Source organism: Chiloscyllium plagiosum, unplaced genomic scaffold (assembly GCF_037043375.1).
Source record: "Chiloscyllium plagiosum isolate Xiang-an unplaced genomic scaffold, Cpla_swu_hap1 HiC_scaffold_19, whole genome shotgun sequence".
NCBI lineage: Eukaryota > Metazoa > Chordata > Chondrichthyes > Orectolobiformes > Hemiscylliidae > Chiloscyllium > Chiloscyllium plagiosum.
Genome location: NW_028270157.1, coordinates 47,478,405 through 47,502,119, shown reverse-complemented (window position 1 = coordinate 47,502,119; position 23,715 = coordinate 47,478,405). Strand labels below are relative to the sequence as shown.

The 23,715-nt window shown below is 42.9% G+C and overlaps 1 protein-coding gene across 20 annotated transcripts in view; it reads left to right on the top strand.

Moving 5' to 3' along the window:
• The window catches only part of LOC122559424 (calcium voltage-gated channel subunit alpha1 C), a 1,175,809-nt gene that overhangs the window by 334,677 nt on the left and 817,417 nt on the right, over positions 1–23,715 (top strand). For all 20 annotated transcript variants that reach the window (XR_015760447.1, XM_087997307.1, XM_087997306.1 and 17 more), the window contains exon 4: positions 9,182–9,321. Coding sequence is in view for 19 of the 20 variants with exons in the window: in XM_087997307.1 (XP_087853433.1) it covers positions 9,182–9,321 (140 nt within the window). In the remaining variant the exon portion in view is untranslated. The remainder of the gene's footprint in view (positions 1–9,181; positions 9,322–23,715) is intronic.

Here is a 23,715-nt window from a genome sequence, read left to right as displayed (position 1 = left end):
CTAAAACATAGGCAGTGAGGCACAAAATCACAAAAAACTTTACAATGAAAGTGAGTCACCTAGAGACCTGGTGAAAATATTAGATAATACATTGACACTTGAAACTAATAGTATTATTTTGATGTCACAATAAATTGAAATGTCGTGATGTGCACAGTGCAGAATTTGAAACAGCAATAACTATTCATAAAGATCTTTCAAGGGTGTAGGAGCAGCTAGTGAAGATTAGTCCAAGGAGTCATCAGAAGAGGACAAGCTCATTGAGGTTGCATTGTTAGGTGCCTCATGTTGATCCTTCACTAGCACTAATAACATACACCTTGGTGGCTGCTAGAGTACATAGTGAGGTACATATCACATGTGAACAGGATCAGGCGTTAAAAGAAGGACAACTCTAGCAATCCTAATTGGAGGGTGCAGGTGGTCAGCACAAAAAGGACACTTCAGGAGCAATAATACGAAATGAATGTGTTTCTGTCAGCAATGTGAGCTAGTGTGCACACCTTTAAAGAGAGTGCTATGATGTCTCAGCCATTTGCACTGCTGATACTCATCTCTGTGGAAAATGGCCAATGGCATGGAGAATCAGGCGGTCAACTAGGTGTATGCTGGGCATGATAAACAACCTGCATTCTCTGCTTGTGCCTGTTGGAACAAAGCTTTACCTTGGTGACTTAAAGCGTGTTTTGTAGCTCTTGACTAGCAGAGAAGCACAGATATATCAAAAGAGGGGAAATGAGAACGATGCCTTCTCAAGACAGTTCTGCTTCTCATCCCTTTCTCCTCTTAACCACTGCCATGTCCTAGTATATTCTGAACTTCCAGGGAGGAGAAAGTGCAGACTGCAGATCAGAGTTGAGAATGTGGTGCTGGAAAAGCACAGCAGGTCAGGAGGAGCAGGAGAATCGATGTTTCGGGCAAAAGCTCTTCATCAGGAATGAGGCTTGTGAGCCAAGGGGCTGGAGAGATAAATGGGACAGGGGGTGGGGCTGGGGGGGAAGGTAGTTGAGAGTGTGAAAGGTCTATGTGTACCACAATCGTTGCATTTGTCACAATGACAAGTAACTTTGTCACAAGTAATTTTGTTCTATTTTTGCTGAATCAGGAAGACTTCATATTTACAGAAGGAAGTGCACAATAATATTATCGGAGCTATGCTGGTATTTATTTTGATTAATAAATTTCCTGAATCATAAATGCAGAAAATGGCCATTCAGCCTATTGTGTCTATACCAGTTCTCCAAATGAGCACTATGACTTAGCATCATTCTCCTACCTTTTCCTCAAAACTGTAATTATTCATTTAATGTCGTAATTAATGCCTCAGTTAAACCTGCCTCCACAACATTTCCCGGAAATGCAATATAGACCTGGAATACCCATTATATAAAAAGGTTTTTACTCACATAATATTTCCTTATTTTGCGTAAATCTGTGTCCTCTACTTCTTGATCCTTTTACAAATGAGAACAGTTTCTTCATATCAACTAATTCCAGCTACCCTTCATTTTGAAAACCTCCAGCACATCTCATTTTGACCTTTCTCTCCAAGGAGAATAGTACCAATCTTTCTACAGTATCCTCATAACTGAAGTTTCTCAGTGCTGAAACTATTAATGTAAGTGTCTTAAGACCATAAGACAGGAGCAGAAATTAGACCATTCACCCCATCAAGTCTGCTCCACCATTCAGTCATGGTTAGGGACAAAAAAAAATTGTAGATGCTGGAATCCAAGGTAGACGAGTAGGAGGCTGGGACAACACAGCCAGCCAGGCAGCATCTGGAGGTGGAGAAGTTGACATTTTGGGTGTAACCATTCTTCAGAACTGGGGGTTGGTGTAAGGGGAGCTGCAGATAAAGGGGGTGGGGGGGCAAGGACGTGAAGTGGGGAGAGGTGAAGACAGGTAGAGGGTATGACCTGGTTGGTCAATGGGAGGGATGACTCTGGTAGGTGGCTGAGAGGAATGGAAGTGAGTGGCTGGGAAGGAAATCGGGGGATAGGAAGGGAGGTTATTTGAAATTGAGTTCTCCAATGTTGAATCCTCTGGGCTGTAGGCTGCCCAGGCGGAAGATGAGGTGCTGTTCCTCCAATGTGCAGTTTGATTTGTTGTGGCAATGGAGAAGGCCAAGGGTGGTCATGTTGGAAAGGGAGTGGGAAGGGGAATTAAAATGGGCGGTGACTGGGAGGCCCGGTCAACCCCTGCAGGCCTGGCTGAGATGCTCAGCGAACTGTTACCTAAGTTTACGTTTGGTCTCCCCAGTGTAGAGAAGACTGTATTGGAAGCACCGGATACAGTAAACTAGGTTGGAGGAGAGGAAGGTGAACCTCTGTCTCACCTTGAAGGACTATTTGGGGCCCTGGAGGGGTGGTGTGCTGGCAGGTTTTGCATTTTCTCTGGTTGCAGGGAAAGGTACCTTGGATTTCAGGTGGGGCTGGTGGGGAGAGTGGTGCAAACCAAGGATTGGTGATGGAAATGGTCCTTGCGGAAGGCAGAGACAGGTGGGGAGAAGAAGATGTCCTTGATGGTGGGGTCTAGTTGGGCGATGTGTTGGATGCGGAAACTTATGGGGTGGCAGATGAGGACAAGGAGACTCTGTCTTGTGTTTGGGACAGGTTAGAACAGTGAAATGGGGAATGGAGGTGGTGTGGTGGAAGCCTGTCTTGGTGACAGGGGTAGGGGAAAGCACGTTGTTTGAAATAGGTGGATATCTGGGATGTTTAGGAGTGGAATGCCTCCTTGTCCAAGTGGATGCAGTGGAGGCGGAAGAATTTGGAGAACAGGATGGAGTTCTTGCAGGATACTGGTTGGAGGAGGTGTAGTCCAGGTAGTTGTGAGAGTCTGTGGGTTCATAGTAAACGTCCATCTGGAGACTGTTGCTGGAGATGGAAATGGAGAGGTCAAGAAAGTGAGGGCTTTGTGGAAGTTGTGGGCGAAGTCAATGAACTGCTCCAGATCATGAAGTTTATCGACTTTGCCCACAACTTCTTCCCCACCCTCAAATTTACTTCATCTATCTTGGACACCTCCTTCCTCTTTCCGGACCTCCTAGTCACCGCCCATTTTAACTCTCCTTCCCGCTCCCTTTCTGACATGACCATCCTTGGTCTCCTCCTTTGCCACAAAGAATTAAACAAAGGGGCGGGCATGGTGGCTCAGTGGTTAGCACTGCTGCCTCATATCACCAGGGTTCCAAGTTCGATTCCAGCCTCGGGCGACTATCTGTGTCGAGTTTGCACATTCTCCCAGTGTCTGAATAGGTTTCCTCCGGATGCTTTGGTTTCCTCTGGTACAGGTTAGCTAAATTGGCCGTGCTAAATTGCCCATAGTGTTAGGTGCATTAGTCAGAGGGAAATGGGTCTGGGTGGGTTACTCTTCAGAGGGTCGGTGTGGACTGGTTGGGTCGATGGGCCTGTTTCCACACAGTAGGGAATCTAATCTAATCTAAATGACAAATTGGTAGGACAACACCTCCTCTTCTGCCTAAGCAGCCTACAACCCGGAAGACTCAACATTAAGTTCTCCAATTTCAAATAACCTCCCTTCCCAGCCCCTCCCCCTCCCTTCCATTCCTGTCAGCCACCTACCGGAGTCATCCCTCCCATCGACCTATCAGGTCATACCCTCTACATTTATTCTTACCTCACCACCCTGCCCCTTTATCTGCAGCTACCCTTAAACCCACTCATAGGCTTGAAGAAGAGTTACACTCGAAAGGTCGACTTCTCTACCTCCTGATGCTCCCTGGCTTGCTGTGTTCTCCCAACCTCCTGCTTGTTGACCACCATTCAATCATGGCTGATAAGCTTCTCAATTCCATTCCCCTGCTTTCTTCCCATAACCCTCGATCCTCTGGATACTCAAGAACCTATTATCTCACTGTTAAATATACTCAATGACCTGGCTAAGCTTATATGTTAAGTTTTCATTCCCGGGACCATTCTCGTGAACCTCCTCTGAACACGCTCCAGGCCAGTACATCCTTCCTGAGATATGGGGCCCAAAACTGCACACAATACTCCAAATGTGGCCTGACCAGAGTTATAGAGCCTCAGAAGTACATTTCTCCTTTTATATTCGAGTCCTTTCAAAGATGGCATTGACCTTCCTAAATACTGACTCCATCTGCAAGTTTGCCTTGAGGGAATCCTGGACTAGAACTCCCAAGTCTCCTTGCACTTCAGACTTCTGAATTTTCTCCTCATTTAGAAAATAGTATATGCCTCTATTCTTCCTACCAAAGTGCATGACCTCACATTTTCCCATATTTTACTCCACCTGCCACTTCTTTGCCCACTCTGTGAACCTGTCCAAATCCTTCTGCAGCCTCCCTGCCTTCTCAATGCTACTTATTCCTCTACTTATCTTTGTATTGTCTGCAAACTTAGCCAGAATGCCCTCAATTCCTTCATCTTGATCGTTAATGTATAAACACCTTGCGAAACACCACTTGTCACTGGCTGCCATCCTGAGATGGACCCTGTTATCCCCACTCTCTGCTTTCTGCCAGACAGCCAAGCTTATATCCATGCTAGTACCCTGTCTCTGACACCATGGGCCCTTATCTTACTCAGTAGCCTTCTGTGTGGACTCTTGTCAAAGGCCTTCTTGAAGTCCAGGCAGATAACATCCATTGGCTATCATTGGGGAAGTAACAAGCATGTTAGATCAGAGAATTCTAGCAGATTTGTCAAGCATGACCTTCCCTTGATGAAACCATGCTGACTTTGCCCTATTCTACCATACATTTCCAAGTATTGAGAAATCTCATCCTTCACAATGGATTCCAGGATCTTACCCATGAGGATCGACTAATTGATCCATAATTTTCCCTCTTTTGCCACCTTCTGCACTAACTAAATCAATAACAGAGAACATTGGTGTGCAAACCTTGTGTCAATGGCAAAGAATTAAAAGGGAACCAAAGAGAAAGAAAGCAACTCAACTATTGTCCATACAGTGTGGCACCCAGGACTTTACACAATACTCCAGCTGAGATCAAATAAGTATTTTATACAAGTTCAACATCACTTCCTTGCTCTGATACTCTATTCCTTATTAGTAAAGCCCTGGATGCAGATTCATGAAATTATTTTTCCACCTGCCTGCCTTTTCAATGATTTATACACATTTATACTACAGGACAATCTGCTCCTACATCTCCTTTAGAATCGTACACATTTTTTTAAAGTTGTGTTTCAATATTCTTTCTTCCAAAATACATTACTTCGGTAAATTGTGACAAGTTTATGGTAGTGGACTAGAAATCAAACCTCAAAATATTTCCCATTTACCTTCCTGATAAACTCCAGTTAAAAGAAAACACTCACCAGGTTTCTGTACAGAGGAACCTTGATTATCCGAACGAGATGGGCAGTCACTATTTTGTTCGGATAATTGATGATTCAGTTAATTGATTCAATGCCTCTCCTCTGGGGCTCAGAGTTTTCTGAAGTTTCCTTTTTCCTCACTCTGCCTGCCTTGCTCCCTCCCTCCCTCCCTCCTTCTCTCTCAGGGTTTGTTTCTGAGCAGACACACACTTGTGTGTAAGGGACCTGCAGCATTGCTGATGCTTTCTCCCGAACCCCTCAATCGGTTCAATAAGATGAATGCAGCGAGCACTTGCTCAGTCCGCTCCCTGTTCGGGAGTCTAGGCAGCAGCACACCGCGTGTAAGTCCTGCCCACCAACCCTGGCCAACCCTGCCCCCTGCACCACTGTCTGCCTCCCTCCGGGGCAGCCAGACTGCACACCAATAGTAAGACAGCTGCTGCCTTTGGGGGGTGAGTCTCAAAGTAGCACACACACACACCGTTTTTACTGCAACTTTTTGACAAGTTCCACCTTTGACAATGTTGGAGAAATTATCTGGGGAAGTGGCGTTCAGGGTACACCCATGTAGAACTTCAGGGAAAGTGTGGTGGGGGCGAGAGAGAGAAACGGCGGACAGTCATTCATTTGGAGACGGTGCCTGGGCTCCCATTGATGTCCAGGACTGTTCTCAGCAGCATTTCAGTAAGCCGGGTTCATCTTGAACAGGCACGATCACTGTTGAAACGCCTCTTTGAATTTGTCCTTTCACTGTCTTTGACAGTGTTTTATTCCTCCTTCAGCAGGGGATTTGCTGGGAAAATTGAGTGGGAAAACTACTAGGTATTACAAGTACCTCCATACATGAGAGAGAGAAAGAGACATAGAGCGTTTTCTGTTTTTCTTTCTTTGCAGGCTATGTGAATGTCTGCTGCCTTGGTCTCTTAGAAACCATAGTAATTTGATCAGGAGTCAATCAAAATATTGTTGTCGAGCAGTTTTCCTAAGTTCAAAATTCATAAGCTTTGTGGTCTCTGTTTCTGCTCTCTGTTCCAGGAAAAAACAAAATTGTATACAAATCACAAGGTACTCCAGTAAGAATGATTTTAAAACTACAGCAATCTCTTTGCACAGTTCCCTTAGCCTAAAGTACTAAGTTAATTGTTGTAATCCACAGTGTGAAGCTAAAATGAAATAAAAAGTAGTTTTTACATGCTTCTCTGCATTGAACTTCGTCTGCCATCAATATGCCTACTCCACTGACTTGCCTCTGACCTTTTTGAAGTTCAAAACTGACTTCCTCACAGTTTACAATGCTTTCAAGTTTTGTACCACCGGCAAACTTTGTAATTGTTCTCTACGCACTAAGATCTAAATCATTAATATGTATTCGGAAAAGTAATGATCTGAACAACCAATCCTGGAAAACTTCAAGCTTCCTTCAGCCTGAAAAAGATCCATGGACCACTACTCTCTGTTTTGTATCACTCAGCCAATTTTGGATGCATGTTGCTCCTGTCCCTTTTATTCCATATGGTATAACTTTTCTCAAAACTGTGTTATGTATTGAACATCTTCTGAAAGTCTATGAACACTACAAGAAGGTATTACCCTCATTGACCTTTTTTGATAAACCTTGAAAAAACCCCAGAAAGTTAGTTAAGCACATTTTCCCATTTAGTCATCCATGTTGACTTGTCCGAATAAATACTTGTTTCTAGAAGCTTAACCACGATTAAGTTAAGCTGAATTATCTGCAATTGTTGTAATTATTCCTTACAATCTCTTTTTGAGTGAGGTTGTGATGTTTTCAATCTTCCAGTCTCTGATATCTCCCGAGTCTGGGGAAGACTGAAAGATTATGAGCAGTGCTCCTGCAATTACACTCTCTCTGACAAACGAGGACATCATAGACTGGTAAACTTCCTCTTGAAGAATCCAAAGTCACACGACACCAGCTTATAATCCAACAATTTGAAATCACAAGCTTTTTAAGTGCTGCTGTTTTGTCAGGTAAAGTGCAGAGTGGTACATTGGCACAGAACTTATAGCAGAGAGATCAAAACATCATAATAATGGTGTGAGTGGAGTGTCAATATGTTGAATAATAAGTCTCTGCAGATGATCAAAAATATCAGATGGTGGAAGTAGTGTCAACAGCTGAATAGCAAGTGATGGGGATGACCTATAATCCGATTAATTCCGGCAGAGAGATAATTACAGAAAGTTAAAAATTAGACAAACTAAATGGCTGGAGTAACATGATAGGAAAAAGAATTGCATATAGAGGGTCAACCAAAGTAACAAGTAATCCAAAACTGTACAAACTAATCAGATCAGTCTCATTCTTAGACACACACATTGCCATCAAGGACGGAAACCTCTTACCTCACTCTACTACATGTCCATGGATGAGCTCACTTCTCTAGCCGCCACCCTAAACATGTTAAAGAAGCCATACTCTATGGACAAGCCTTACATATACACCAGATCTGCTCAGATGAGGAGGAATGCGACAGATAAAGACGCTGAAAGATGCCCTCCTAAGAATGGGATGCGATGCTCAACTCATCAATCGTCAGTTCTAACGTGCCACAGCAAAAAACCGCAATGAACTCCTCAGAAGACAGACACAATACAGGACCGATAGAGTACCCTTCGTCATCCAATACTTCCTGGAGCAGAGGAACTATGCCATGTTGTTCGCAGCTGTCAACATGTCATTGATGAGGATGAACATCTCACCAGGGTCATCCCTAAACCTCCACTTCTTGCCTTCAAACAACCACCAAATCTGAAATAGATCTTCATGTGCAGCAAGCTACCCAGCCTTGAGGACAACACAACCCTTCCACAGAAACCTCTGCAAGACATATTGGAACATCGACATGAATACTACCTTCACATGTGGGAACACTACCCACTATGTACAAAGCCAATGTTGGCTGGCTGTCAGTTAATTGTGACAGGGTAATTTAATGGAGCAAGAGAAAGCACTTAACATGTTTCCTCTTATGCCGCCATCATCCCTCTGCCCTATATGAAACTAAATGTATGTATCTTTCACCCATCTACATGGAGCACTAGATTGCAAAGAACTATATTGTTGTTCTCCTCAGGAGCTGATTTACATACTAGATTTACCAGATTCATCTAATTTCTGGAGGAATGAAAGGCTTTTCATAATACTCAGTTCTATTTGTGAAATCTCAATATTCAAAGAAATAAAGAAATAACATCTTCCACATATACTCAAGGTTATGGTGTAAAGCCTAAGATATACAAAAGTGTTCTAATTGTTTTTTAAATGCAAATATGTTTTTAGAATGCCAATGACTTTTGAGTATAGCATTTAAATTAAACAAAATATTTTAAACTTTTATTGTTTGGCAAATAATTGTGTTAAGCGTGTAAAATATATCACACAAAGCAAACCTTCTGTAGATATATTGCTGTTCTTGTAGTTAAAACACTTCATCAGTTTATTTAAATTAAAATAACTGAGGAGCATTACTATAGTAGTAAAGTAAATGCTAATTATAGAAACAAGTACAGGTCTACTTGGATAGGAGTAGCACACACTGAGGCATATGAACATTCATTTGCAGATGTTAGGGTTTAATATTCCTGATGAAGGCTTATGTCCGAAATGTTGACTGTCCTGCTCCTCAGATGCTACCTGACCTTCTGTGCTTTTCCAGTGCCACACTTTTCAACTTTAACATACCTTGGGAAAGTATACAGAAATCCTTTGACCAGTGCTATAATGTTTATGCGTGATGAGAGGTTACATGTAATGACATATTTCTCAATTCAAATAAATTACAATTGTGACTGCAATAACACATTTTTCTCTTTTCTTCTACATGCAGGAACGGGTGGAATATCTCTTTCTCATCATTTTCACAGTGGAAGCATTTTTGAAAGTAATAGCTTATGGGCTTCTGTTTCACCCTAATGCGTACCTCAGGAATGGCTGGAATTTACTAGATTTCATTATAGTGGTTGTAGGGTGAGTACAGATTTATTTTTGTCATCAAACTTATTTTTGTCATTTAGGGGAGGCGATGGCCTAGCAGTATTATCATGGGACTGTTAACCTAGACTGGAGTTTGAATCTTGCCATGCTAATTGGTAGAGTGTGAATTCAATGAAAATCTGGAATTAAGAGTCTAATGATGACCATGAATCCATTGTTGATTGGTGGATAAAAAATTTGGTTCACTAATGACCTTTAGAGAAGGAAACTGCTATCCTTACCTACATGTGGCTCCAGATCCACAACAATGTGGTGACTGTTATTAGGAATAGACAATAAGTGCTCATCTAGCCAATGAAACCCTCATCCCATGAATATAAAAGAAGAAGTTGCTTTCCTGCTACTTTTTTGGTTCTGAATTAGGCTACATTTTGCAGTAGGATCGAGTTGTAAGTTTTAAAAAAACCAACTTGTCATATACACTGACTTTAGTAAGGTGTTTGATAAGGTTCCTCATGGTAAACTAATGGAGAAAGTGAAGTCACACAGAGTGCAGAGTGTTCTATTTCAGCGGATAGAGAACTGGTTGAGCAACAGGATATAGAGAGTAGTAGTTGAAGGGAGTTTCTCGAAATGGAGAAAGGTGATCAGTGGTGTTCCACAGCGATCAGTGCTAGGGCCACTGGTGTTTGAGATATACATAAATGATCTGGCAGAGGGCATTGTTGGTCTGATCAGTAAGTTTGCAGGTGACACGAAGGTTGGTAGAGTAGCAGAAAGCATAAGGGACTGTCAAAGAATACAAGAGAATGTAGATAGACTGGAGAGTTGGGCGGAGAAGTGACAGATGGAGTTCCGTCTGGGCAAATGTGAGTTGATGCAGTTTGGGAAGTCTAATTCTAGAGCGAACTATGCTGTAAAAGGAAGAGCCTTTGGAAGAGTTGATGAGTAGAGAGATCGGAGTCCTGAAAGTGGCTGCACAGGTGGATAGAGTGGTCAAGAAGGCATATGGAATGTTTGCCTTCATCGGACAGGGTATTGAGTGTAAGTGCTGGCAGTCATGTGAAAATTGTACAAGACATTGGTTCGGCCACATTTAGAATACTGTGTACAGTTCTGGTAGCCATATTACCAAAAGGATATGGATGCTTTGGAGAGGATGCAGAAAAGATTTAAGAGGATATTGCCTGGTATGGAAGCTGCTAGCTATGAAGAGAGGTTGAGTAGGTTAGGATTTTTTTCATTAGAATAAAGGTGATTGAAGGGGAACCTGATTGAGATCTACAAAATCATGAAGGGTATAAACAGGGTAGATAGAGATAAGCTTTTTCCCAGGGTGAGGGATTCAATAACGAGAGGTCATGCGTTCAAGGTGAGAGGTGGAAAGTTTAAGGGGGATACACACGGAACGTATTTTAACAGATGATGGTAGGAGCATTGCCAGCAGAGCTGGTAGAGGCAGGCACAGTAGATTCACTTAAGGTGTGTTTAGACAGATGCATGAGTGGGTGGGAGCAGAGAGATACAGATCCTTAGGAATTGGATGAGAGGTCTAGACATTGGACTGTAAATTTTCTTTGTTCTTTATTCTTTGTTTGGACGTTCTTTTGAATGCCATCACAGCCTGAGCCAGAGGTACACTCCCATCATGCCACTTGACCCTCTATTGTTTGAGTTATGTGCAGACTTCTACTCAGGGATGCCCAACCTGATTCACCAGCATAATTTGCCTGGAAATAGTCAATTAACTGGGCAGGACCATGATCCTGGTGGATTACATTTAAGAATAGCAGGTAAACTGCACTGAAGGGATGGGGCGAGGGGATGGTAGTGGTGATGACGGGGGGAGGTAGGTGTTGTGGTGTGGAAGGGCGTGGTTAGGAGGTGGCATCTTGAACACATAAGATTGCTATCAGCTGCAGGGAGGGGAGTTGCTCTGAAAGTGGGTTGATGTCTTTAAAGGCATCTAAAAATGTAAGAACCCTCTAAAGGTTTCCAATTGTTTTAAAAAAAAAACAAGTGAGACCAGAATGCCTTTGAGGAAATCCCACCACAGGATGGTCTAATGATCATTGTTGCTCCAGAATTGGGTTCTGGTGGTTAAAGGATACATTATTCGCCTCTAGAGATGAGAAAATATCCCTTAAATGGTCCTATGCATTTGAGCAGACTGACCTACTCACCTCTGTGAAATCCTCCAGAGATATAAATGCATCAGGGCCATCCTGATGCAATTCCCTTCTAAATATCTGCTGTCACCAAACTTCTTCCCATTCCAATCACCTTACCCAAGAACTGGCCCCACCAACCACTATCACCACCCTGCCTTCGCACAGATGGGATATGCAATCCAATGTTTCAGATCTTTGACCTTCCAACAGATCTTAAATGTAAACGGTTTTACTCTTTGTAGATGTGACTAGGCTAACATGGTACAAGGGTTTCTGTTTATTTTTTGTTTCAAATTACCAAAGTTTGCAGTAGTTTACTTGTATGTTAGTTCTGATACTGATTTGGGGATATTAAAGCATAGTGTTATTTATTATTGTCTTAAATATGTAATTACTGGCAATGTATAGGTTGTGAAATTAAGTTTGAGATCCAGGTAAACAACAAAAGATATCTTCAATTTTTACTATTGCCCTAAATCATGAACTGGGAAAGTGCACATCAGAATTGTAAACATTAAATTTTACTTTATTTTATGTCCAAAGTCTGTTACTTTATATAGGGAAATGACAAAAATTATTTACACAAAAGTCATGGCTGAAATGGAACTTATTTTCAAATTAGGGTATTTACAAATAATTTAAAGCACACTCACGTAATTAATATTATGTCACACCTTCCCACATTTCCCCTTTATAAAGATGTATCAAAATGTATGCATTTATAATTAATTAATTATCTATAAGTGGAAATATTCCTTTTTTTAATAGATATTTTTATTAGAAATTTAACATTTTTACAAGTTTACAAAAATAAACAAAACTCTCAGATATAAACATTGATATACAATTAGCTCAAATATACAATAGCCAAAATTTAACAAAAAAAACAAAACATCAAAAAAAAACCGAAAAGAAAAAAAAACAAACAAACAAAACTCAACTATCTACAAATCTAACCTACAACTAACCAGGGTGTATATTTAAGTCTCTTACATGCTCGGGATGTGTTAGCATCAGATATAATAAAACCCGTATTCGTGCGGGATTCCTCCCCCGAGGGGCCGCGGACCAGCCAGGTTTGTAGTCTCAATTAAATAAAAGCCCTTGTTAGGATAGCCAAAATATCTGTATTTATGTAATTCAAAAAGGGCTGCCATATCTTATAAAATAATTCGGTCTTTCGGTGCACCATATTTGTAAGGAAGTCAAGGGGAATACATTCCATAATTAGTCTGTGCCAATTTGAAAGTCCAGGGGGGCCCTCAGCCGCCCAGATCACCAAAATATTTTTCCTTGCACAGAAAGAAAGAATAGAAAATAGTCTCTTCCCGTACGTGTCCAGGGAGGGAAAGTTCGAAAAGCCCAAGAGGAGAGATACAGGGTCCACTTTAATTTCCGTTCCTAAAATTTCTGTCAGGGTACTTGCTACTTTAGTCCAATATCTACGGATCTTATGACAGGTCCATAAGCAATGTACAAGAGTGCCCACCTCTATTTTGCATTTAGGACACATTGGAGATGCTCCTGCCTTAAATTTTGCCAATCAAACCGGTGCTATATGGGCCCTATGAAGTATCTTCAGCTGGATAGCCTGGGTTCTGTTACAAATAGTAATTCTTCTAGCATTTTCCCAGATATCATTCCACGTTTCTGTGGAGATTTCTAGTCCCAGATCCTGATCCCATGTTTTAAGCAGATTATCCATATCTCCCGATACTTCATCATGTAGTAAATGATAAATATTACTCACGGAAGATACCCCCACTGGTCGTAGGACACTACATTCTCTATCGGATTTATAAAGACTATCTGATAACGTAGTCTTCTTCTGTTTATAATCTCGAATTTGGAAGTATCGAAAGAGGTCTCGATTGGGTAATCCGAATTTCTGACGCAGCTGTCCGAAAGACATCAGGACCCCATCTTTAAATAAATCCCCTAGACATGAGATACCCCTGGATCTCCAGAGTTTAAAAGTGGCATCTGTTAACCCCGGTTGGAATCCCCATGCTCCCACTATCGGTGCATAGGGGGATGTTTTATGTGAATTACCCTCATTTTGCCACATTATATTCCAAGCCTTGATTGTATTTAGTATTATAGGGTTTTTACAGTGATCTGTAATGATTTTCCTCTTGTCTGAGAATAAAAGGTTAATAAGTGGGTATTTTACTTGAGAAGCCTCGATGTCCAACCAGATTGATTGTGGATCAGACAAGACCCAATCAGCTATGTAACTTAATAGGGAACTTAACTGATATTTCCTAAAGTCTGGGAAGTCCAATCCCTGTAGAAGCTGTAGCTTCTTCAGCTTAATGAGGGGCTGCCTATGATTCCAGATAAAGGAACTCAGCCAGCCATATAATTTACATAAAGCCGTCCTCGGCAGCATCACTGGAAGCATTCTCATAGGATATAGGAGACGGGGCAGGATATTCATTTTGATTAATGCTATTCTACCCAACCAGGAAATTGGTAGGTCTCCCCATCGCTGGAGGTCCTGCCTTATCCTTTCCAATAAATACACAAAATTAGCCTTATACAACTGACCAAATACTGGAGTAATAAAAATGCCTAAATATAAGAAACCCTCCAGGGACCAGCAAAAGGGAAAAAGGGAACCGTCCGCTAAGCGGGGTATCATAGCAAGGCCACCCATTGGCATAGCCTCCGATTTTGTAAAATTAATTTTATAGCCTGAGAATGCACTAAATGTATTAATAACTTGGATTAAGCGAGGTATGGACATCAAAGGGTTACTGAGGAATAGAAGAACATCATCTGCATAAAGGGTAATTTTATGTTTACCTGTACCAATCCTTGCGGCCACTATATTAGGATCAGCTCATATAGCTTCTGCTAGTGGTTCAATTATTAGCGTGAATAACAATGGCGAGAGGGGACATCCCTGACGGCAGTCCCTACCCACACTGAAGCTATCCGAGCCTAATCCATTGGTAACCACAACTGCTTTGGGATCACTATACAATGTTGAGACCCATTTGGTAAACACCTGTCCAACGCCAAACCTCTCCAATGTGTAAAACAAATATGACCATTCGACCCTATCAAATGCCTTTTCCGTGTCTAATGAAACCACTACTCCTGGTATCTTTCCCTGATGACAAGCTTGAATCATATTCAGAGCCCTTCTAACATTATTGGATGATCTACGGCCCTTAATAAACCCCGTCTGATCCTCCTTTATAATATGTGGCAGTATCCTTTCTAGTCTCAGTGCTAACGTTTTAGAGAGGATTTTAAAATCTACATTTAGCAAGGATATTGGTCTGTATGATGTACAATCTTCTGGGTCCTTTCCTTTTTTAAGGATAAGAGAGATATTTGCCTCTTTCAGCGAAGGCGGGAGACAGCCCTGACTATATGCATAGTTATACATGTCCATAAGTGGACCAGCCAGTATTTCTGTAAATTCTTTATAGAATTCAGCTTGAAAACCATCTGGGCCCGGCGCCTTACCATTTTGAAGGTGCCTAATTGCATCAACTATTTCTTGGGGTGTAAGAGGAGCATTTAGGACCGATACTTGTTCCGGAGTTAGGTCTGGAAAAGTCAAATTTTTTAAAAATGACTGCATCCTCTTCGTCTTATCTTCACAATCCTGTGATTTATATAACTCAGAATAGAATTCTCTAAAGGTCGCATTAATCTTTTTGTGATCATGAGTCAAAATACCCGTACTTTCCTTGATAGACATAATAGTCTGAGGGGCCTTTTTTTTCTTTGCAAGAAATGCTAAGTATCTACCCGGTTTGTCGCCATATTCATATAACCTTTGCTTTGCAAATAATATTTCCCTCTTAGCCGTTTGAGTAAGTGTAGTGTTTAGAGCTGTCCTAAGAGCTGTAATCCTTTGCAATTTAATAATAGAAGGTCTATCAGTGTATGCTGTTTCAGCCGCTTTTAAGCGGGCTTCAAGCAGACGCTGTTGTTCTCCCTTTAATTTCTTCTGGGTCGCTGAGTAGGAGATGATCAAGCCTCGCGTGTAAGCTTTGATGGTCTCCCACATCATTGACGGGTTGCTAGCTGTACCTGAATTAATTTCTAAAAAAGTTTTAAATTCTTGAGAGAAGTACTTTACAAATTTACTATCTTTCATTAGGAAGGGGTCCATACGCCAATGCCGAGGGGATGTCCCACTGTTCCTCGCCTTAGTTTCCATATATACAGCAGCGTGGTCAGAAATTGCTATATTACCTATTTTACAGGATGATATGGAATTTAAAAAAATCGAGGGGGCAAAAAAATATCAATTCTGGTATGACATTTATGTGGATTAGAGTAGAAAGAAAAATCTCTACCCTGTGGATGAAGACATCTCCAGACATCTACTAATCCTAATTCTTTGTTCAGATCCATCAATTGTCTACATCTGGGAGATACTCCTGCAGTACTCTTGGGAATCCTATCTATTTCCGGATCCATAATACAATTAAAGTCTCCCCCTATAATTATATGACGGGCATCAAAAGCCATCAATTTTGAAAAGGCTTCCGTTATAAATTTAAAGGGATGTGCCGGGGGGGCAGTACAAATTTAAAATCCCATATTCCTCTCCATTTATGAGGGCTTTAATCAAGATATATCGTCCAGATTCGTCTTTTATCTGCTTTAGGATTTTGAAAGGGAAATTCTTCCGAACAAGAATAACAACTCCCCTGCTTTTTGAGCTAAAAGAAGAAAAAAAGGCCTGATCAAATCCGCCCTGTCGTAATTTCAAGTGTTCTTTATCTGACAGGTGTGTCTCCTGTAGGAGAGCTATATCAACTCTTTCCTTCTTAAGATTTGATAATATTTTCTTCCTTTTGAGTGGCGAATTACTCCCCTTGACATCCCAGGTGCACCACTTAACCGACTGATCAACCATAATCCTCTGGGCCAATCCGAGACCCCTCGGGAGGGGGAACCCTATCCAGAACATCTCGAGCTTGGAACATGTAAAATTTATAAAAATAAAGCCTCTTTAATACACCCACAACAATACAGTAAAAAACTATTTCTAAATAAAAAAATATAAAACGTATCTAAGTGGAGACTTTCCCCCTTGTTCCCAGGGGGCGTCACTTCCTCTCCAAAAGTCCCTCATATCCTCTCCCAACCAATGCCCCACCCTTGACCCAGGCACTCCTCAGTAAAATGAGGAGAATTCAAATATAATACAAAGCTAGAGTTAACAGTGAGCACCCTACCCCCACCCATACCAACACCTGCGTATATTTGGTAATGTTAATACCATATATAAACATATAACTATAAAATTACCACTTCAACAAATAATAATTAAATATGATAATACAAAATAACGAAGGGAAAACAACCCCGCTCCTAAAGACAGAGGTAAAATTGAATAAGGTAACCACCTCCCCCCACCAACATTAACCAAATCCCCCAGCTTATATGCACACACACACATATATATATATATATATACATACATACACATATATACATACACATATATATACACACATATACATACATCCCTCATATATACATAAAATAATAACAGAAAACAACTCCAAGGGGGGGGGGGGAAGAAAATTAAATCCCTCTCCCCACCCCCCATGATGATATTAAGCAGTAAGGTAAGAGAAAGAAAAAAAAAAGGAGGGGATATAAACCAAAGCGGGGGGGAAAGGCAGACCAACATCCATTATGTCTTACAGTTTATCTAAGAGAGTCCAAGAATTCCTTAGCCTTTTCTGGTGATCCAAAGTTATATACGGATCCTTCATGGTTAAAGCGTAACATCGCTGGGTAGCGTAAGGAGTACTGAATATTTAAGTCCCTTAAACGCTTCTTCACCACGTTGAATGCCTTCCTCTTTCGAACCAGAGCCGGGGAAAAGTCATGAAATAGCATGATCTTGGATCCTTTGTAGATCATAGCTTGGGGGTCTTTTCCGAGATTTCTAGAGACTTCTAGGAGTATCTGCCTCTCCCTGTAGCTCTGCAGCCGGAACAGGACCGGGCGCGGGCACTGGTTCGAGCCGGGCCCGCGTATTGCCGGTAGGCCCATTCCACCCTTACCTGGCCTGATCCAGCTTGCAGATTTAAAAGCTGTGGCAGCCACTGCTCCAGGAATGCTGTAAGCTGGCCTTCCTCTTCCCGTTCGGGAAGGCCCAGCAAACGAATATTTTTTCGACGACCTCGATTATCGAGGTCGTCAATATGATTTTCCAAGGTCCGGACTCACTGCTCGAGAGTCCAGACCTGATCCACGGCCGATTGAGCGGTATTTTCGGAGGTCGCGGCCTTTAGCTCCGCCCCTCCGACTCGGCGTTGAATTTCTTGAATCTCTCGGTCGTGCTCCTGCAGTGCGGCTAAGAGCGACTCCCAACGATTTCTGGATTCGACAATAAAGGCATCGATCTTCGAGTCAAGCTTGGAAAGCATTTCTGCAAGGCTTGTTACTGTTGGTAAGTCCCGCGGGGTGGCCGTGGACGCCTCCGCTGCAGCTGGAGAGGGTGGGGGAGGGGTTCCTGCTTGCTGAGAGCTGCGGGCTCCCTTCCCTTTAGTCATTTTAACTTAGGATTAAATTGTTTAAATGTAATATTACACAACTAATTAAATTACACAACTATTATAAATGATTTGGTGAGCTTGGTAGGGGGTGGGTGACCCACTGTACCCAGTCTTGGGAGGAGCACTATAGACTCAGTCTTACTGGGTCGCCGCCATCTTGGATCCCCCCGGAAATATTCCTTTAAATGTTCTCATAATTCCTTTATTTAAATTCAGGGCAATGGTAGAGTGCGGTTGCCTAATATCTTATACTTTTGGTAAGGATAATATTCCTAACACTAGGGGTGTAATCTTACAAGGATCTGAGTGATGTAGCCTATGGTGAGATATGTGGGTAAGTCAGAAGAGAAGTACAATGATGTCAATCTTGATGTTGTGATCATCTTGCCTCATCTTTTACACTTTCACAAGTTAAATGGTGAGATTCTCATGAGGAAATGGTGATTTATCAGTTAACGCTTAATACTTGGTAAGCTCCTTGTGGCTCAAATTGCCAAATTCACCAAACAAACTTCAGTCAGGAAAACCCAAAGTGAAAATCAGTGCAGATGTTTGGTAGCTTCACTTTTCTGCCTCCTCCAAGAAGGTCTCATTCTTACCCACAACCAATCTGCAGAGCAGGGCATGATCAACAACCACCGGTTGTATGCACCCTTCCATCACAAACAAAGGCACTTGACTTTCAGGGGACCATTGCCACCATGCTGGCATCTCTCTAGTGCATTGACAGACTTGTCTAGGAGTGCACACTGGCAACCAGCAGTGTACATCTGCATTGGTTAAGTTACCACAGGGACAAGCACCCAATTAGCATGAACAAAGCTACCTGCCAGGGCTGCTCCCATGCTTTCTCAGCATGCATTCACTTAGCGCCTACCAATGTTCATAGCTTGCATCCCTTTCCTTGTCTGTTGTACCTTGGACAGGCAATAGGCACAGTGGTTTAGATTCGAGTGGTGCTAGAAAAGCACAGCAGGTCAGGCAGCATCCGGGGAGCAGGAAAATCAACGTTTGCCAAATAGCTGCGCTATGCATCAGTCCTCAGTGTTCTGCAGTTGGGTTGGAAAGTGCCTGCCCATAGCAAAGGCAACAAAAACAGAAGTTGTTGAGTCCAGTGACCCACTCAAAATATTAATTTTACCTTTTGTCCACAGATGCTATCAGATCTGCTGAGTCTTTCTAGCAATATCTGTTTTTGTTTCAGACTTTCAGTATCTAGAATTCTTTGTTTTATTTTATTGTCATAGTGAAGGCTGTTGACTCTGGAGATTGCATCACATTAGCCGAGTGTTTAACTCTGGACGGGTCAGATATGCCAAAGATCCTCTTGCTAGAGTCTCTCAGCTTGAATTTCCAAGTCTTGAAAGATGGTAGGCAGGATGGAGGTGGAGCTCCCTGAGTGTAAACAATCAAAGGCCCTGTGTGTGTCTCCTCCTCCATGCCACCTGGTACTGCCCTATCTCCTCGACAGTGCACCTGGACTGCAGTCAAGACTTCCCACCCCACTCTTGTCCTGCCTTTGGTCCAGTGGACCAACATCAGGGATGATGCAGATGTATGTGATTCTCTAGGATCCCCTGAAGTGCTGGGCCTGTTTCTACATGGCAGATTGGGAGATAATGAGGATTACAGATCTGGAAAATCAGAATCAATAAAATGTGGAGCTGGAGCACAACAGGTCAAGCAGCATCAGAAGAGCAGGAGAGTCAATGTTTCTGACAGGACCCTTCATCAGGACTCCGATGTCCAGGAGTGGAATTGCTCATCCCGGGAGCAGATATGGCAGAGGCGGAGGAGTTGGGAGTATGGAATCACATTTTTGCAGTGGGGATGGTGGTAGGAGGAGGTGTAGTCAAGGTAGCTGTGCGGTGGGTTTGAAATAGACGTTAGTGCTAAGTTGGTTGCCGGAGATGGAGATGGAGACAGAGAGGGCCAGGAAGGGGAGAGAAATGTCAGAGATGGTCCAGATGAATTTGAGGTCAGAGTGGAAGGTGTGGATGCAGTTGGTAAACCGTTCGAGCTCCTCATGGGAGCACAAGCAGCACCGATACAGTCATCAATGTAGTGGAAGAAAAGGTGAGGAATGGTGCTGGTGTGGCTGCGGAAGAGGAACTGTGCAACGTATCCTACAAAGAGGCAGGCATAGCCCGGACCCATGAGGGAACCCATAGCCAACCCTCTCATTTGTAGGAAGTGGGAGGATTCAAAGGAAAAGTTGTTAAGGGCGAGGACCAGTTCCGCCAAATGAATGAAAGTGTTGGTGGAGGGGGCTGGTTGGGTCTGCAGGAGAGAAAGAATTGGAGGGATTTTAGGTGCTCCTTGTGGGGGTACAGTGTAGAGAGACTGCATGTCCATGCTGAAGGTGAGGTGTTGAGGGCCAGGGAATTTGAAAGTGATAGAGTAAGTGGAGGGCATAAGTAGTGTCCCAAACGTAAGTGGAAAGGTCCTGGACTAAAGGGGATAGGATGGAATTGAGATAAGAGGAGATGGGTTCAGTGGGACAGGAGCAGTTGGAGACAGTCAGTCGATCGGGGCAGTAAGGTTTGTGGATTTTGGGTAGGAGTTATGAATGGAAGGTGTAGAGGTTGTGGATGGGAGATCTTCTGAGGCGATGAAGCTGTTGATGATGTTGGAGATGATGGTTTGGTGACTAGAGGTTGAATCATGATCGAGGGGGAGGTAAGAGGAGCTGTCAGCGAATGGGTGTCTGGCCTCAACGAGGTGGAGGTCAGTCCGTTCCCCCTTGTCAGCTGATTTAATCGTGAGGTTGGGGTTGGAGTGGAGGGCTGTGTTATTGTGAAAGGGAAAGGTTGGGGTGTGTGAGAGGGATGGATAGATTGAGGTGGTTGATGTTGCGATAGCAATTGGAGATGAAGAGGTCAATGGAGGGTAGGAGGCCAGGACAGGATGTCCAGGATGATGGAGTTTGTTGGAGGTGGGAGAAGGGGTCTTCAGAGGGTGGATGGGAGTCACTTCGAAGAAGGAGGCAAGGAGGTGGAGGCGATGAAATAAAAAGTTAACATCATGGCAAGTGTGAGATTCATTGACATGTGGGTGCAATGGAATGAAGGTGAGTTCTTTGCTGAGGTCTGACCATTCGTCCTCAATGAGAGTGAAGTCTGGGGGATGGGTAAATACCTGGCAGGGCTTGGGGCTGGGGCCTAGTGTTGAGCTGGAGTTGGGGTGAAGTGTGTCTCTGGAATGGGTATATGTGTTTGGGAAGGGTCATGTGATTGGCAGTCACATCATTGATGGTGTAGACGGGAGTGATGTCGGTGGTGGCAACAAAAGTGTAAGTGATCTCATTGACTGTTTAAGCAGAAGTGATGATTAAATGTCCTGCTGAAGGTTTCTGCCTGAAACGTTGACTGTCCTGCTCTTCTGATGCTGCATGACCTGCTGTGCTTTTTCCAGCTCCAAATTTTATTGACTCTCGATGGCAGACATCACCTATCTATGGAGGTCGACAAATAGTTGCCATACTGGCTGTATTGTTCCAGCTACTGAATAATAATGGCCAATGATTTACAGGACTGGTTGTATTGTTCCAGCTTGTATGGAGAGCAGACAGGAAAGTAATGGAGTGTGGGCAAAAAGTGGAGTTGAGGCCAAGGTGAAATGAAATCAACCATGATCGTATCAAGTGGTGGTGTAGACTCAAGGGACTGAGTTGCCTTTTCTTGCTCATATTTATTTTGTTCTTAGCAATAGGGTGGTGTGTCACACACACCCTGCCACTCCTGCTTCTCCCTTTGCAATTCTACAAAGTGCCTGATTGTTGAGACCGCAGGGACCTCTCCTGTCAGAGGCTGAACAGATGCCTGGTCTCTGTCATTCCTCTGAATGCCAGTGGCCTGGGGTGTTTCTCCCTCACCCAACAACAGTTGGTGCAAGGTCCTCAGCAATTTCTAGTCGTACACTCAGTTCATCTATCAATCCCATTGACACTTTAGTATCAAAGTTGAAGGGGAGGCCCAGGGATGTTGATGTTTCCTGGACACTGTTGTTTGCAGAAGTCAAGGATGTGCCCTCAGAGGAGATGGATCACTTTCTGCAAATTGAATTAGGACACTGGCTGCACCTGTAAGACACGAGGCAGAAAGCATTGCGGCCTCTGTTTAGAAATGGTGCTTGATGCATGACACTGACCACCTGGCTAATATCATGTTTCAGTGCAATGACAGATGGTGCTCATTCAACGGTCAGCTCCTGGATACCTCTGCATCCCTCAGGAGCAGTACCAATCCACTCCTGTGACAGCAAGAATTCTCTCCTCAACTAGAATATAGACACTAATATCAGGTACCCACCCCACCTGTATAATGTCACTCCACCTTGGAGTTATGGGCTGTCTCCTCCTTTGTAAAGGGTACAAATGAGTAAGATTCAAGTGGATGGCATGATAGTTAATGGTGATGCGTAATGGGGGAAATGTCTTGTTGTTCTGAGGGAGTGAGGACAGTGCGAAGGGGATGCAGGATTGGTGATTTGCAAGAATGGAGGCTAAACAGTGTGAGTGAATTTGTTGCATGAAACAGAGTAGGTGTAAGAGCGTGACCCTTGGTGGAATGTGGGTGTAATGGCAAAGACAGAGTGAGTGTATGGTAGCAGACAGCAGAATATGGTACTTAGTGGTGAAGTGAAGAAAGTTCTTCATGCAGCACTGCAGCCCAGTCTTCCTCACCTTCAAGACAGCATTGACTCAGGGAGCAATCTCTTTCCAGGTTGGCATGGTACTGTGCTTCAGCCTTCTCTGCTGGCCCTTTGGGAAAAGAATAGCCCTCCTCTGCACCACACTGTTGACGAGGGCCTCCAGGGTCCTATTAAAGAGCTGCAGCACCAACTTCTCAGCCATCACTCCTCAGTCTCCAAAAATGAGCTGGGCTGCTGCCAAATGCCAACTTTCTTTCATGTGTGCAGCAGACTTTGAAATGTGGTAGATGCAAGGGATTTTGGTCTTGAAATTGATATCTGGTAAGTGATACATTGTTCGGGGAACAGCATGTGGTAAGGTGGGGCCAATAATGGCAATTAATGTTACAAATTGTTTTGGTGAGATAACTTGCTCAGCTTCGTGGCAAGAATTATTTCACCAAACTTGATGCAACTTGAACTTAGCCAAAAAATTGTGAAAATTTGGCTCTAAATCTAATATGGGTTTACAGGTACAGGTGAAAAAACTGCAAAAAGAAAGACACGTTTTTATAGAGTGCTTTTCACAACTAAACATCATCTCAAAGCATTTTACAGGCAATGCAATCATTTTGAACTATAATTACTGTTTTGATGTAAAAAAATCGGCAACCAATTTGAGCCAAGCAAATTCCCATAAACAGTAATGTGAAAGTGGCCAGACATGTTCTTTTGTAGAATTTATTGAGGTATAAAAACAGCAGTAACTCCCCTGTTCCTTTTTGATGTAGCGTCATGGGTATCCAACTCAGAGAGCAGATGAGGCCTTGAATTGATGTCTCATCCAAAAGTCACCACCTCCACGCTGCAGCACTTCCTTACTACTGGATTGTTACCACAGAATGTTGTATAGCTGCTCTGAAAAATACTTGACCCCTGCATCTAGGAGGCAGCATACCATCCTGAAGTCTCATTTGTGGCCATTGAAACATCTTAACTATTCACTTGAAATTGAATCTTGTATTGCTACAGCCTGGCATTTCACTTAATTCTTCCTCTCTTATGCAGCAAGGATCAGC